The following is a 17,892-nucleotide window of genomic DNA, read 5'->3' on the forward strand; positions in this document are numbered from 1 at the left end:
TTTTATATATATATATATATATATATATATATATATATATATATTTCTTTTTTTATAACTAACCTGTTTTCCCTTTTCCTCCTTTACCAAGACCAAGAACTTTTCCACCAACTTTTCCTCCTACCTTACCACACACTTTTCCTGCAACTTCCATGATTATTTTATTTTAAGGAATATAATTAAAAAGAAAAAAAAAAAAAAAAATGTACAAAAAAAAATAGGAAATTTTTCTCAAAAAAGAAAGTTATATTCAAATAAAAAAAAAAAAAAAAAAAAATGTTTATATTTGTAAAAATTTTTTTAAAAATTTTTAACGTAATATTGTTAAAGAAAATAAAAAAATATATATATGTATATATATTTTCCTTAAATATTATTTTGTTATAATTTTATTTATATTTTGAACAATTATTTAAATACAAAAAAAAAAAAAAAAAAATTTTAATGTTTTCAAAAACAATTTTTTTTTTTTTTTTTTTTTTTTTTTTTAAATGCCTATCAAGAATAATATGCAAAAAATAATTTTACCATAATATTGTTTTTTTTTTGAATAGTTTTTGCATTTATTTTTACTTAAAAAATATATAAATAAAAAAAAAATTATTTTAAGACATTTTACTTAAAAAGTACTCGTATCGTCGCACTTAAATCGCATAAATAAAAAACATTTAAAATAATTATTTCGATAATTTTGGATTTTAAATAAAATAGTAATTCATATTTTTAAGCTTTTTTTTTTTTTTTTAAATTTTATCTCGATAATAAAGTTAAAATTGATAATTTTTTGTTAATTTTTTATATTATGAATTACATCTATAAATATTGTTAAATATTAGTTTTTTTTTTTTTTTTTTTTTTATTTTTTTTTCCCCATATTTATATGGAAGCAATTTCATTCAATTATTATAATTGTTAAATTAAAAGTATATTTTAATTTTTAATTTTGTAAACTTAATAATAATATAAAATATTTATTAGATTTAAGCGTCAATTTAAGAAGTTAAAAAAAAAAATACGAAATATTGCATATATTAAAAAACTTAAAACGTTCAAGTTAAAAAAATATAAATCAGTTTGGAATGATATAAATAGCAATTAAAAATTTTTTAAAAAATAAATTTGGCCTAAAAAAAGGCATACTGGAAAATATGTATATAATATTAAAGGTAATATATATAACGTTATTTTTTATTCTTATAATTTAAGTAGTTTATTTTAATATCTTACTTTTTAAAGATTAAACTTGCAAATTTTTTTATAATAATTTTCTTATAATTTTTAAAGTAAAATTAAAGAAATTTTATTTTTCATTATTTATTTAAAGCTGGCTAAAATTCCATTTTAAGTATTTCATGTGTAAAATAGATAAAATTCTTAAGAAAAAAGAAGTATACATTAAACAAGATTCTTTTTTTTTTTTCATTTTGAACAAATATTAACCATTCGTTTTAATAAAATATTGAAATATATACACATATAATATTTATTTATATTTAAAAATAATTTGAATAATCTAAAAAAAAAAATATTATTTTTTTCATTTTTAAATATAATCAATGCTTTTAAGACAACCTTTTTCTTTATCCTTTTATTTGTAAAATATATTAGTAATTTTTTGTTATAACCTTCTTACAATAATGAAAATAAAAAATTTCTGCCCTATATAATATTGTACTTATATTTAAAAATGATATATGAAGATTAAATTATTTTTCTTTTGTTAACAAGCATGTACTATTATTCTAATTAAAAAATATTCCATTATTCATTTCTTAATAATATAATAGTCATACCAATATCTTACTATAGTGTTTTTTTTTGTTAAATTCATTTTTTTTTTTTTTTTCATCTATAAGAAAAATGATCAGTAAAATTTTTTTGATTTAAATTAAACTATTATAAACTAAATTGAGTTCATAAAAATTAATGACTAAAATTAACTAAAAGTACAGTCTTTATTTATAAGTTATCTACATGCTAAAATTCTTTTTAAAAAAAAAAAAAAATTATTATAATATTGCATGAAGGCAGCATTGTTCATGATATTGTAAAATAAAATTTCATGGGTATCTTAACAAAGAAAAAAAAATTATGTTGAGGATGCTTAAAAATAATTTAAAATAAATGTGTAAAATTAATTAATAAAATGCAATATATATAAATAATATTAAATAATATCAATTACTATAAAGTCTCTTTATATGAATGTAGAACAAATTGAAATATTCTTAAAAAAGGATATATATGAATAGCATACTATATAGATATTCATGATAAAAGAAAACATAGTTTAAATAAAAAAATATTGTTAAAATACAATATATCAAATTAAACTTAAAAAAGAAGCTTAAAGAAATAAATCTATTAAATAATTTACATCCTTATATACATGGAGATAAGAAAAATTTGTGTAATTACGTAAAAAGCTCTGTTATTAATATTGTGAATTTGTTCACTATTTTGCTATGAGAAACATTATAATTTAATATTCCTATATATATATATTTATTTAAAATTATAAGTACTCTATATTAAAATTAGTAAAATTTTAAAATATATTTATTTTTTTTTTTTAGAAAATAAACAAATATTCCTTTTTGGTTTTATATGAAATGTTTCTTTACATAATTCGATGATTTATGTATAAAGTTTTTATAAGTATAAATATGTTTCATTTTATATTTTATAGATAAAAAAAAAAAAAAAAAAATATAATTTCTAATTAATTATATTTATTGTGTTTAATTGGGTGCAATGATAAATAATATTTTAACAAAAAAAAAAAAAAAAAAAAAAAAAAAATGTACAAATAGATATAAATAAAATCTCTTGTATGAGTTTTGTTTATGCTTAATTAATTTATACTCCAATATAAATGTCAGTAATATTTAAAAAAAAAAATAAAATAAATAGATATAAGTATGATACGTTTACAATTATATATATATAAATATATATAACGAATAAGTAATAATTATAATATATATATATATAAATATATATATATACGAATAAGAAATAAATAATAATTATAGTATATATATATATATATATATATAATATGAATTACGTATATAAAGATGGATCTATTTCATTAGGAATTGGCTGTATTTCTGTACCCAGTTCTATTTCAATTTTATATAAATTAAAACGATCTTCATATGTAATTAAATTAATAGCCAATCCTAAATGTCCGTATCTACCAGATCTACCAATTCTATGTAAATATGTTTCTGAATTTTTTGGAAAATCAAAATTAATTACAACGTTAACAGATTGTATATCAATACCTCTAGTAAAAAGATCGGAAGAAACTAAACATCTACAAGCCCCATTTCTAAAATCATGAAAAACTCTATTTCTGTGTGTTTGTGACATTCTAGCGTGGATATAAAAAGAGCTGTAACCTAATTCGGTGATTTTTTTTGCTAATAATTCTACTCTAGTTATACTATTACAAAAAATAATGGCTTGATTAATTTGCAATTTTGCAAATAAGGTATTTAAGCAGTGAACTTTTTGTCTTTCTTTAACAAAAGCATAATATTGAGTAATTCCTTTCAAAGTTAATTCATCCATTAAATTTATTTCATGAGCATCTGATAAATAGATGGCTCTAAATTCTTTTACTGTAACTGGAAAGGTAGCAGAATACATTAAAATTTGCTTCTCTTTAGGCAAAAATTTCATTAATTCTTCAACAATAGGTTGAAATTCAGGAGACAATAATTTATCTGCTTCATCCATTACCATAATATGACATCCTGATAAATTAGCCACATCCTTATTTGCTAAGTCTAATATACGACCAGGAGTACCACACAATATATGAACAACATTATATAATCTCATTATATCTTCTCTTAAAGATGTTCCACCTGTTGTCACCATGCATTGAACTTTCATATGTTTTCCCAACTCCTTTATCATTGCTGATGTCTGCAATGCTAATTCCCTTGTCGGTACAAGTATAAGTCCTGTAAATGGAAAAAAAAAAAAAAAAATAAATAATGTAATAATTGTGTAAATTTAAAGGAAATCATCTTTTTTTTTTTTTTTTTTTTCTTATATATTTTTGTAAATTACCTTGTATAAAATTTTTATGCGTATTGCATTTTTCTAATAAAGGAATAGCAAAAGCTGCTGTTTTCCCTGTTCCGTTTTTTGCTCTGGCTAAAATATTCTTACCAGCCAAAGCAACGGGAATACTTTCTTCTTGTATAGGTGATGGTTTTTCATAACCCTTTTCAAATATTCCCATTAAAAGTTCTCTTTTTAAAAAGTAATCCTCAAATTCATTTCCTTTTGTTTTTGTTACATCTTCTGTTTTATATCTTCGATCTTTTAGTGGCTCTAATACTCTTTTTTTCCAAGCTTCATCAAATATTACATTTTCATCTATTTTATTTAAACTATTGGAATTATTCATGGCATTTGAATTTGTAGCGGTACAGTTAGTTTGATAATTCATTTTGATATATATATATATATATAAAAAAATTAAATAAACATATAGGTATTAAAATATAAATACGAAATTGTAAATCAAATTGGAATAGTTTATCACATTTGATGATAAAAAAAAAAAAAAATAAAAATAAAATAAAGTAAGATGGAGTAGAATAAAGGAAAGGAGTAATAAAAAAAAATGAAAAAAGTTAAAAGAAAAAAAAATTTAAATGGAATAAGAAAAAAAAAAAAAAAAAAAATAGGAAAAAAGAAATAGGAAAAAAGAAAAAGGAAAAAAGAAATAGGAAAAAAGAAAAAGGAAAGAAGAAAAAAAAAAAAATATTAAACTAAATAATACATAAACCCCAAACAGGAAAAATTCACTAAATTAATAGAAAATATAAAGCTTAAAGATACAAAAAAAAATAAAAAAAAAAAAAAAAAAAAAAAAAAAAAAAAAAAAAAAAAAAAAAATGTATTATAGTAAAAAATTGTTAGTTCATATATTTTTTTTAAAATAAAATTATTAAATTTATCTCAAATAAAAATGAAAAAAAAAAAAAAAATAAATAAAATATATAAATCTTTAAACCTAAGAAATGAAAAAAATAAACAAAATATAATCATATATATATATATATATACATAAATTTAAGAAAAAAAAAAATACTATATAATAAGATTATAAAATTAAATAGTTTTAAATTTCACTTATCCAATGCAAAAACAATAATTTAAAAAAATAGAATACATATATATGTGCATATATATTTATGTAAATTTTTTTAAATTATAAACAAACATAAAACAAAAATATTTATTGTTGTAATAAAGAATATGATGTATCATTGTATATGATCTATCTTTCTGTAAACAAAAAAAAAAAAAAAAAAAAATAAAATAAAATAAAATAAAAAAAAGTTCTTTTACAAACTATTTTTTTTTACCAAAATATAATAAAAAAGGATACAAATAAAAAAAAAAAATATATATATATATAAATCTTAAAAAGAAGTAAAAAATTTACAATTAAAAAAAATATAAAATAGCGAACTACTAAAAAATTTGAAAAAGAATAACAAAAATTAATAAGAAAAAAAAGAAATAAAAATAAAATAAAACAAAGAATAAAGAAAAAAAATATAAATAGATGTATAAATGATCAAATATATATAAAAAAAAATTTGTACTTATAAAATAAATAATAGTTTTAATAATATTAATAATATTTATAATTATAATATATTAATATAAAAAATAAAAAAAACAAGGGTAATACAGAAAAAAGAATAATATAGTAGAAAAAATATATATATATATAAATATATATATATGTATATACGACAACATAATATGTATAATTAGAAATAAAATTTCTCAAAAAAAATAAATTTGGGGTGCGTATATAAACAGCTTCTTTGGAATTATTGATAAATAAAATTTATACAATATATATTTACAAAAAATTATTTATTTATAATTCATATAATAAAAGAATAAAAAAAATAAAATATTTATTTTGTAGTATATGCATATTTATATGCATATACATTTCATTTATAAAAATTTGAAATCGAGTTTATGCATAAAAAAGATTACATCCATGAAAGTTTATTTATATTAAAGCACAAATAAAATTATAAAAAAAAAAAAAAAAAATTAAAAAATCCTATAAATTAAAATTTTATTAAAACATATATATATATATGATTAATTAGTCATAAAAAATATTAATTTATTAATAATATATAGTTCATAGTACCTCAGAAAAAAAAAAAAAAAATTAAATTCATAAAGTACATTTATTTATTTTATATATATTTTTTTCTGAATATTGTATTCTTTAATAATATTGTTTCAATATTTGCTTATTACATTTTTAATTTATATTTTTTATTTTTAACTTTCTGTTTTTCTTCTTTTCTCTTTTAATTTGTTTTTTTTTTTTTTTTTTTTTTTTTTTTTTTTTTATTTTTTTTTTTTTTTTTTTTTTTTTTTTTTATTTATTTGATTTAGCTTATCTGTTAAGTAACTCTCGTTTTTGTTTATTAATTAAAAATATTCAGTTTTTTTTATATTCGTTTAAATTATAATAATTTTTAATTCTTCGCTAATATTTTTTAATTATCTAGTAATTTTTGTTACTTTTTTAACATATTTTTCTTCTTATATCATTACTTATTAAATTCTATTTATATTTTTATGTCATTAAAAAAAATTAAAACAAATATTTAAATGACACAATATATATATATATATATATATTATTTAATAAATAACTTCTTACAATATTAAAAAATATGAAAATTATAACAATATTTAAAAATAAATTCTTATTTGAAATAATCAATCATTTCACCATTATTTTTTTTTTTCAAAATTGTATGAGGATAATAAAAAATTAAAATAAAAAAAAAAAAAATGTGTAAAAAATTAAGTAAAAAAAAAAAAAATATAAATTAAATTAAATATAATTTTAAGTTCAAAACAATCCTTTAGAAAAAATGAGCATGATATATATTGAAGAAAATAATAAAATATATAAAATTATTTATACATGACAAAACATTATATGCATTAATATTAATTTAATCAAAATATAATAGCAATTTTATTTTACTTGTTAAATTTTAAATTAAATTTAAAGACTTAATTTTTTTTTTTTTTTTTTCATTTTATTATTTTATATTTTCTATTTTAATTCAAAGTATATACACAATGTAATATAATTATAAATAATTGCACTTCAGTAGGTCAGAAGTCATATATATCAATACTTTTTAAGAATGAAATTCAAATTAAATTTTTTTTTAGTTCATATATTTAGAATAATATTTTTTAGCAAATGATACAAATATTTACTAATATCTACTTATATATTTAAGTACTTTAAAAATGTGAATATTTGCTCAATTTTTATATATTACATAAAAGTGTCTTTTTAATTTTTATTCTAAAAAAAAAAAAAAAATAAGAAAAAAATTCATATGCACACATTGTTATTTTATTATATATATATACGAATAAAAAAAAAAAATAAGATGGTAAAATTATTATTTTTTATAAATTATATAAAACTATAAGGGGATAAACTGTGTAAAACTAAAATAACTTTTCATAAAAATTTATGTTTTTAAGAAATTATAGATATTTTCAATAAAACAAACGTATCAAATTTTTAATATATTTTGTCTAAGGATATGGTATAAAATTATTCTTTAAAAAATATCATATATATGTATATATATATTTTATTTATGTATTTTAAATAAAAAATATATATTTTTTTAAATGCTTTTTTTATTTTTCAACTTTGTGATTAAAATAATTTAATTATATGTAAAATATATTAATGACTTTTTTTAATTATAAACATTAAATTATATACTTATTCATTAAATTATATTTTAATAATTTAAGATATAAACTATATGAAAATGAAACATTATTTGTCAATTCATTTTGTTATAATTATTTATTAAATAACTTATGATAATTAAAAAAAAAAAAAAAAAAGACTTTAAATATCAGTATTTAGAATTTAGTAAATTCTTATTTGTATAACTATTACTAAATAACAGGATATTAGATTTAACATCTCTTCTGATATATTTTAAAAGGATATTTCTCTTAAATATGTTTTTAAAAATATTAATCTTAGAAAACAGCTTAAACGACTTTCATTAAAGAATATGTAAAAATTTTTTTTTTATTTTTATATGCTCACTTTGTATAAATTTCTTAATTCATTTATAAAAAAAAAGAATGATGAATTATTTAATTTTATGCATTGTAATTAAATATAAAATTTAACAATCTTAAAAAGAATCATAACAATTTTACCTAACATTCAAAAGATATATATATATATATATTATTATTTATTAGAAATATCCAAAGCATAATTTTTATAAAAGCACATAGGTTAACATTAACAATAATAATAATAAAACTACAAAAAATGTTGAAAGTATTGGAAAATAAGTTTTATGAAAAATAAAATATTTCTTTACTTTCATAAAGAAATTATTTTTTTATATTTCTTTTTAACATTTTTAATTATTCTATTTTTTTTATGAAGTAATTTCTATTAGTGTATATAGAAGCAAAAGCTAATTGTTTTTTTATTAATCTTTTATGAATAAGTATTATAAAAGAACAGGTATTTTCACTTTTGTCTTTTCATAAACATAATTTTTATATATTAGAGCATAAATATACTTAAAATATTTTCTTATAAAAAAAAAAAAAAAAAAAAAAAAAAAAAAATTAATTTAACAATATTAAGCATTCGTTTTTTTACACATGAATGTTTTTTAATAAAATATTCTACTTTTTTAATTTGGAAGTAAAAATGTATTTTTTGATAAGATATTATTTCACTGGAATTTATTTATTTATACTTTTGAGGTATTTTTTTTATTAAAGCACTTTCAAGTTAAATTTAAAGAAAAACTATAATAACAATGCTCTGATTATAATCAGATGAATAATAATATTTTACATTTATTATTCATATTATATTTATGTAATTTTCATGATATAAAATAAAAATCAACTAAATTTTAAAATGACCATTTTATAAAGAATAATAAGGAATTACTATTAATAAAAAAAGGAAAATATTAAAACATTTTATTATAAACATATTAAATGTCAATTCTCAAAATTTATTGATATTTTTTAGTTTTACACAATACATAAAATATTAACAATTATTTTTTTAAACTTATGTAGTAACTATAAAGTTTCATTCTATTTAAAAAATTAACATAATTATATATATAATTAATAATGAACATAAGATATTATTCAAAATAAAATTATGTACATTATTTTTTTTTTTCTTAAACAATTGTATTTTCTTTTAACATAAAAAAAAATTTTTAAATATCTTAATATCTTTACTTTTTTCAATTATTATTAAACTTAAAAAAAAAAAAAAAATAAAATAAAATAATCTTATTTTTTTCCATTTTTCAATTTGAAGTTTTTTTCTTGAATTAAGAGAAATTCCTTTAATATATTTTCCGCGTAATTTCTAATTAAATATCTAAAAATAAAATAAAATAATAATATATAAGTATAATACATATAAAATATATATAAAAAAAAGAAAACATAAAATCATGCATTTATTTGTAGGATATTTTTTAATATACCCATTTTCATTAAAAAGTTTTTTTAGATCAAAATGAGTTGAATGAACTTTCTTATTTGATGCAAAAACTGAAAAAAAAAAATAAAATTATTTTAAAAATAAAATTTATAATTTTTAAATATAATTATATTTTTATTTAACCCAAACTAAGAGAGCTTTTTTCTTTGTCTAATTTACAAGATAATTTTACTTCTGCATCCTATAAAAAAAAAAAAAAAATAATAAAATTAAATATATATAGATAAAACGAGATCATAAGTTTTCTTATTATGACACAGAGAAGGATGTTTTCTTATTAATTATTTTACATTATTTGTTTTTAATATCATAAAAGCATTCTCAAAATAAAAATATTCAAACATAAACAATACTACTGAAACTACGAAAAAAGCAATCTAAAATGAAAGAAAGAAATTAAAAAAATTTAAAAATAAAATTTTACTAAATAGAAATTATAAAAGAAGAAATAATACATGATTTATTCATAGATTCTTACTAATAATTTTATCATAAGAAGTGGATTTTTTTTGTACTGCACAAAAATAGAGCAATATGATCCTAAATAATTATAACAATAAAAATATTTTTTAAAAATTATAATTTTTTAATTAAAGAAGAATTTCATAAAAAAATTAATTTTTGCAATAATAACAAACATTATAATAAAATAGTTTTAATATTAAATTTATACCAATAAATATTAGTATTAAACTTAAGAGTATTCTTATATTAGAATAATGGACATTTTCCATATAATTTAATTCTCTAATTTTCTTAAATAAATAATAGAACAAATATATATATATATATATAACATAGTTAATTTTAAAAATATATAAATATACTTTTTTTTTATTATTAATATAAAAAAAAAATTTATATTTTTCAATTTAATTTAGTAAAACTTAAAAATATTTTATTTATACTTCACTTATGTAGTCTTGTGTAACTTTTTTAATCTCTTGCTCACTATATAAATTATTAACATGATCTATAAATAAAAATATAAGAAATATTTAAGAAAATAATTAATGGAGTTATGACAGTACTTATTTAAATAATTCAGCTTTCATAGGTATTTGGAGAATTGTTTTTCTTTCTTTATATTTATTTTTTTTTTTTACAAAATTATACATGTGTTTTCATTACTATCTGAAACTTTTTTGCTTGGCATTTTTTCTCACTTTTTTTTTGAATTCTTAGTAAATATTTTAACAAAAAAAAATACTCATATATGAAAAATAAAAATTCCACGTTCACAGATCCAGATAATATCAATCTTTATTTTTCCAATTTTTTCAAAAAAAAAAAAAAAAACAAAACAATGATATTTTATTATATATGAATCTTTTAACAAAAATTTATCGAAGTAATTTATATTTTGTTAATAAGAAAAATAAAATTGAAATTAGTATATAAAAAAGTATAGTAAGATATATCAAAATAAAAAAAAAAAAATTTAATTGATAAAAAGAGTTATTATTCTTAATACAATTTTTAAGAAATATATATAAAAATAAAATAATAATATAAACAATTTTTATAAAAGAATGATTTTCTAGAAAAAGTTACAAAATGATTTTAAAACTTTAATTAAAAAAAAAATTGATGAAAAATTTTTTTTTTTTTTTTTTTTTTTTTTTTTAAATTTCATTTATAAATAGGAAAAAAGAAAAGAAAAAAAAATGTCTTAATTTTAAAATTTAATTGCATAAAAAAAAGGAAATAAATGGAATAATAATATAAAAAACTATGATGGACTTTGAGCATTATTTCAATGAAATTAATCTTATTTACATTTGCATAAGATTATTTATTCTTTCGATTATAATTTTTTTATTTTAGTAAATATATATTTAATAAATAAATATACATTTTTTTTTTTGTTTTTTATTAAGATGAATTTTGATATTGCATTCGATGGAAATGAATACACCTACAGCGGATATTCAAAAAATTCACTTATAGAAGTAATATTATATTTTTAATGTATTTTTTACTCATATTTATCTATTGTATTTTTGTTTAAAATTATATACAGGATAAAAATTACACTTTAGACTATGATAAATATGTACATTTTGCGTTTTTTACATGTTTTTATATATCTCATATAAAAAAAAAACAATGCTCAGACACTGAACTTTTAGCTTGGTAAAAAGTTTAAAATTATAAACATTAAATTATATTAATTTTTTTTTTTTCATTATAATGTTAGTGTAATAATGTGTTTTATATACTTTATTTTATTTTTTTTTTTAACTTAATAGGTATTTAAAGAAGTTTAAACATATTGTTATAAATGTAATCGAAAAACTTACAAGCATATGTATTTTGTTTATTATAATTTTTTTTTTTTTTTTTTTTCAAGTCTACAAAAAAGGTTAGGAGAACTTATTTTAATTTAATAAATAATCTTATTCAAGACAAATGTGTTAAAGTATGAAGAAGACAAATTGGCAACAAAAATTTTTTTATATTTTTTATTATAAAAATTTATTTTTCTTACAAAGCATTTTTTTTTTTTTTTTTATATATTCATATATTTTTGTCTTATTATTATATTAGGCAATAATAGAAAATAATAAAAGATATTTAATACATAATGAAAATTTTATTTTATGGGCTTGGAAAAGGAGAGTTTTAAAATTTGATAAAGAACAATTCAATAGATTTCATTGAAACGCAACATTTTTTGTTTTTTTCTTTATTATATGTATGCACACTTTTGAATTTTTAAAATTTTTTATATGAATTAAAATATGATTTTATTCTTACTTGTAGAATAAATGTAAAAATTTTAAATAAATAAGATGTATTTTTTTACCAAACAGCTTTATAGAGAAATTATATGTTTATGTATTTTTATAAATAAATAAAAAAAATATAAAACAAGTAAACAGATAAATAAAAGACAATGTTATAAAATACAAATTATGCAAAATGTGCCTAGGCAAAAATATCATATGATTGTATGAACTTAATTCCTTTTTTTTTTAAATCATTTTTTTCTTCTTCTCTTTCATATAAATAAGCTGTCGCGTCTTCAATGATATATGTCTCATACCCACGTTTAAGGAAGCTTAGTGCTGTTTCTTTTACACAATATTCGAATATAAAGCCGCATATATAAACAGATGTTACATTTTTTTCTTTTAATATATTTATCAAATTTTCATTAACTTCTTCATTTTCAAAAATAGTGTAACTATCTTTATTTTCATCTTGAGCTTTTTTAACAATAATATCATTAAGATGTCTAATTAATTTTTCATGAACTTTACAACCACGCGTATTTTTTACGCAATGAACAGGCCATATATCTATTGTTTGATTTAAAAATTCTATTTTTTGAAATTCTTTGATATCATTTATTGAATTAACATTTTTATAAATTTCTTTTGTTTTTCTAATGCGTTTTATGTTTTTCCATACATCACTTAAATTATTAATATTGTTATTTTTTAAAAAATTATAATTTAAGTTATCTACAATATTTATACTTTCATTATCTTTTCCTTCCTGTATATTCTTATTATGAAATGATAATAATTTTTCATTAGTTTTATTTTCATTAATATATAAGTTATTATTACATATTTGTTCATAAATTATTTTATGTGTTTCCGCAAAAGAAATATGAAATTGTGGATGATAATCAACTGACAAAATAAATAGAGAAAAATTAAATAAGTTGCAATCTCCTTGTAATTTATCATATTTTTCTATAAATTTTTCATTTATGTTATCCCCATATTTATCTACATCACCATTATATGATTTTTTTTCATTTTTCCCTTCAAAATGAATATCAAAGTTTCCTTTTTTTTTACTATTCTCTTTATATCTTTTTTGTAATGTTCTATATCCATTTAAATTAATACTATTATTAAAAAAAGGAAAAATAAAAATTTTATCTAAACTTTTTTCATCATCTATTTCGCTGTGACATTTATAATATTCTTCAATATTCTTATCATGTGAAGATTCTTTGTTTTCCGTTAATTTCATACAGTCTTTTAAACTGATTAAATTTTCTTCATTACAATTGTACAATTTCAATCTTATTGAATTAATTTTATGTAGAACATCAAGATATTCAGTTTTGGAATTAAATGAACCTTGTGGTAAAAAGTCATTTTGTGCATCCACTATAAAAAAACATTTCATCTTTATTAATTTAAATACATAATAAAACTTTCCTACTTTTTTCTAAAGTAAATTTTTTTTTTTATACATAAACACAATTATTTTTGCCTACTTTATAAATACGATCTTACATAATGTAATATTATCATCTTTTTTTAAGCATAGGCATAAATATCTAAAATAAAATGTTTTATTAAACTTAAAATTTTCTATATTAAAAATACAAACGAATAAACAAATTTTTATATAAAAAATTTAAAATATCATTTCTGTAAATTTAATTTTGAAGCTCATTTATTAAAAAAAAATAAAAATTTTAATGCGGAACAAATTATAACTCATAAAAGTTAATATTTTTTTTTATTATTTATTATTCTGTTCATTTTTTTTTCTTAAACTTTTCTTTTGTTTTTATTTGTAAAATATAAATTAAAAATATTTAATTAAAATTCTTTAATCAATCATGAAAATTGAATCTTTATTATTTATTGCATTTTTTATTAAGAATTCACATACTTTTTTAATTATGTTATTAAAGAAAAAAATTTTCACAACTTTTCTATATAAAATATAAATAAATTATTCTTAAAAATTTATAAGTTTTCATTTTTTTCTCATATAAAAAAAAAACTTTATTTTTTCAGTTTTTCACCTTTTTTAAAAATCATAACTTGTTAACATTAGGAAATTGAATCATTTTTTCTAACATTTTGAAATATAATAAAAAAGTAAAAACATTTATCTTTAATTTTATAAGAAGGATTCATATATAAATTAAAAAATACAACATTATTAGAAAACAAAGCATAAATATATCTAGTTGAAATAAAAAATTTACTTATTGAATTTAAAAAAAGTATTTATAATTTGGAAATGCATATATTATTTTTAATATTTTTTTACACTTTTAATTATTATTCTAAAAAGTTTAGCTATTATTAGTTGTAGAGCAATAACTTCATTAAATTCTGTATCTTTCCCTTTTTAAATATTTTTAATGAGTTTCCAAATCTTAATTAAAATAGAGTAATAAAATCAATATAATTAAAATTATGAAAATCTTTATATTTGTTATTGGTTAAATTTTATTTTTTTGAATTCTTATGTAGTAAAGAAAAAAATAGTTCTTAGTATATATTTATGTATTTTATGAGATTAAGAAATATTAATAAATAATTTCATTTATTATTCAAATGATTCTTAATTTTTATTATTTAAATCATTTGTTGAAATATCCAATTATTTTTTTTTTTTTTAATTTATATTATACTATATTTTAAAAAAAAAAAAATGTATATACGAAATTAGAAAAAAATATATATGTATCAAAAAAAATTATTTAATATTTATAGAAGTATTGCAATAAAAGAAGTATATAATAGAACATTAAGATTATTGCAACTTAGAAATATTTTTAATATAATATAGTTTATATATTTCTTAATAAGTATAAATATTTACAAATCCTATTAATATTTATGATTAAAAAAATTTTGATCATGTTATATATTACAGAATGAAAATGTAACAATTAGGATAATATCATATATTTTTATACCTACAAGGATATTTATATAAATATTTATTAAATAAAAAATATAATAAAATAAAATAAAATAAAATAAAATAAAAGTATATTATATATTTTAAGGAAAGAAAATATATTTAAAAATTGTCCAGAGTAATATATGTAATAATAGAAACAATTTAAAAGTTTCTTAAAAGGGCATAATAAGTACAAGATTTAAATTTAAAAGAAAAAAATTTCATTACTTTACCTTATTCTTTGTACCAATATACTTCAAATGAATTTTTTTTTTTTTTTTTTTTTACTTTTATTTTAAAACATTTAGCGGAAAATAAGTTAAATAAGTATGAAATTAAATTTTAATAATATTAAAATTAAAGGTTTAATAAAAATATAAAAGTGCAGACTTACCATATATTTAAGTGTGAATATTTTTTACTTTGTATTATATTCATAATTTTTTTGTTACTCATTTTTATTTATAAATAATTCATTTTGTATTAAATATAATTCTTAAAATAGAAACAGTATAAATTATTTTTACGAGAATAACATAAAACCATGATATTAATTAAAATTAAGTGTATTTACAGAATAGTTCCAATTCATGTTATTCTATATTATTTACTCTTTTTTTAAATAATATTTTTTTATTACATAAAAAACATCATTATTTACTTATTTATTTATCTATTTTTTTTTTTTTTTTTTTTTCGCTATTTTTAGGATATATAATTTATTTTTAATACTTCTTTTTATTTTATTAAATTTAAAAAAATATATAAATATTATAATTTATATAACCAATAATTTTAAAAAAATATAAAATTTTATATATAAAATACTACATTCTTTTATAAAAAACTATTTAAAATTTAAAATGAAATTTCATTTGCATTTAGTTCTTCATGCTCTAATTATAATAATGTCTTTTGTTTAATAAGGAACTATCTTTTTCAGATGTATAATGAATATTTTTATAAAACTAAAATTTTTACTAAAATTTAAAGACAATGGTTTTCCAATAATTTAAAAAAATTATGTATTAATGTGACTGTAAAATTTTCTAAAGAATGATAGTTCATATGTAAATTTTTTATTCAAGATAACCTTAATGATCATATTTAGAATTATTTTAAAAAATTTTTATATGAAAAAAGTGATATCCACTGTTGATAAGGGTTTTTAAAAACAAATATTTTCTTTTTCTTTTTTTTTTTTTTTTAGTAAAACATATTAACTTATATATTTTAAATATAAAATTTACTTCTTTGATATTATAATAAATAATGTAAATATAATAATGTAATCTCTGAATGTGTAGTATCTAAAATATAGGAAAAGTGTTACGCATATTTTAATGAAGTAAACATTATAATAAAAATGTGTTACTACTTTAAAAAGCTAATTTCTAATAATTAAAAAAATTACAAATTTTTTTTTAAGATAATTCTCTTATTTTATATATTTTGGAATACTTGGTGTAATATAGGAATATCATTAAAACTAAAAAAAATTGAATTTTATGAAAAATTATTTCTTTTCAAATTGAAAGTTGAAAATTTTTTAACGAAAAATATATGAGATTAATAAAATTACTAATTTTTCTTATGCATGGATATGAATTTAATTATAATAAATATAAGCATTTAATTAATTAAAAAAATATATGCATGAAATTTTATATGTAAACTAAAGATTAATAAATTTATATATAATTGTTCCACAATGATGCATATAATTTATTCATATTCATCATTTATTAAAAAGGATAGTTAAAAAATTGATAATAATTTATTTACCTCAAGTAGTATCTGAATAATTCAATTTATTATTAATTTAATATATATAGAATATTCATGAAAATAAAAAAGAAAATACTTAACATTTTAAATTGTTGCTTTCTATTAAATATTTTGTTTATGAAAATATATGCAAACATAAAAACTTGAATAAATATTTAATAAAGAAAAGCAGAAAAATAAGTTTTTGCCATTTGGTTCATATATAGTATTATCGACTTATTTAAAATGATTCTTAAATAAATAAAATAAGTATTAATACTTTTGTTCGTGAATACTAATTATTCATAGAAATATAACGTTTAAATTCATAAACTAAAAATACATACACAAAAATTTTGTCCACGAAAAACAAAAATTGATATAAGGTATTTTTTTTTTGGGGGGGGGTTTATTATGTTTACTTAGAAAAGAAATTTTCTTAAAAAAAGAAATAATTTTTTTTTTTATGAAAGGTTAAAAATGTATATTAAATATTGCATTTATAGTGTATTGTGCAAATTAACTTAAATAATAAATAATAGAATTAATATTTATTATAAACAAAAATAAATAATTTATGTAATAATTGATTTTGTTTTAAATGAAAAGATTTTTTTTTACATGTTCTTTATTAATTTTATTATTCAATAATGGAAAAGTTATTAAAAGGAGAAATAATAAATCACTCTTGCAACCAAATCATTGTTGCCATAATGTCCCTTTTTTGATACAAAAAAAAAAAAAAAAAATATCAGAAATCTTTTTATAAATTATTTTCTTTTAGTGATATATGAGAAAGTATATATTTAAAAAAAAAATTA

The 17,892-nt window shown here is 15.9% G+C and overlaps 5 protein-coding genes across 5 annotated transcripts in view; 1 reads left to right on the forward strand and 4 right to left on the reverse strand.

Annotated features, from left to right (window-relative positions):
- The window catches only part of PGAL8A_00395400 (histone H2A variant, putative), a gene marked incomplete at both ends in the record, with an annotated part of 2,076 nt that extends 1,922 nt beyond the window's left edge, over positions 1-154 (reverse strand). Inside the window, one exon of the mRNA XM_028670305.1 lies at positions 64-154. Coding sequence (XP_028527071.1) covers positions 64-154 — 91 coding nt within the window. The remainder of the gene's footprint in view (positions 1-63) is intronic.
- A 2,912-nt stretch (positions 155-3,066) lies between these two features.
- PGAL8A_00395500 (ATP-dependent RNA helicase DDX6, putative) lies at positions 3,067-4,471 on the reverse strand (the record flags this gene model as incomplete). The annotated part of the gene is made up of 2 exons (XM_028670306.1): positions 3,067-3,977; positions 4,087-4,471. 2 exons carry the CDS (start codon positions 4,469-4,471, stop codon positions 3,067-3,069), a joined length of 1,296 nt encoding a protein of 431 aa, XP_028527072.1.
- A 4,940-nt stretch (positions 4,472-9,411) lies between these two features.
- Positions 9,412-10,784, reverse strand: SPC2 (signal peptidase complex subunit 2, putative; the record flags this gene model as incomplete). Its single annotated transcript, XM_028670307.1, has 8 exons — positions 9,412-9,502; positions 9,612-9,678; positions 9,752-9,809; positions 9,919-10,005; positions 10,107-10,168; positions 10,302-10,383; positions 10,537-10,601; positions 10,745-10,784. 8 exons carry the CDS (start codon positions 10,782-10,784, stop codon positions 9,412-9,414), a joined length of 552 nt encoding a protein of 183 aa, XP_028527073.1.
- A 724-nt stretch (positions 10,785-11,508) lies between these two features.
- PGAL8A_00395700 (conserved Plasmodium protein, unknown function) lies at positions 11,509-12,292 on the forward strand (the record flags this gene model as incomplete). The annotated part of the gene is made up of 5 exons (XM_028670308.1): positions 11,509-11,580; positions 11,652-11,764; positions 11,881-11,914; positions 11,982-12,050; positions 12,179-12,292. The coding sequence occupies 5 exons, from the start codon at positions 11,509-11,511 to the stop codon at positions 12,290-12,292; spliced, it is 402 nt and encodes a 133-aa protein (XP_028527074.1).
- A 267-nt stretch (positions 12,293-12,559) lies between these two features.
- Positions 12,560-13,780, reverse strand: PGAL8A_00395800 (nicotinamidase, putative; the record flags this gene model as incomplete). The annotated part of the gene is made up of 1 exon (XM_028670309.1): positions 12,560-13,780. One exon carries the CDS (start codon positions 13,778-13,780, stop codon positions 12,560-12,562), a length of 1,221 nt encoding a protein of 406 aa, XP_028527075.1.
- Positions 13,781-17,892: the final 4,112 nt, after the last annotated feature.

This window comes from Plasmodium gallinaceum (genome assembly GCF_900005855.1).
Source record: "Plasmodium gallinaceum strain 8A genome assembly, contig: PGAL8A_v1_108, whole genome shotgun sequence".
Lineage (NCBI taxonomy): Eukaryota > Apicomplexa > Aconoidasida > Haemosporida > Plasmodiidae > Plasmodium > Plasmodium gallinaceum.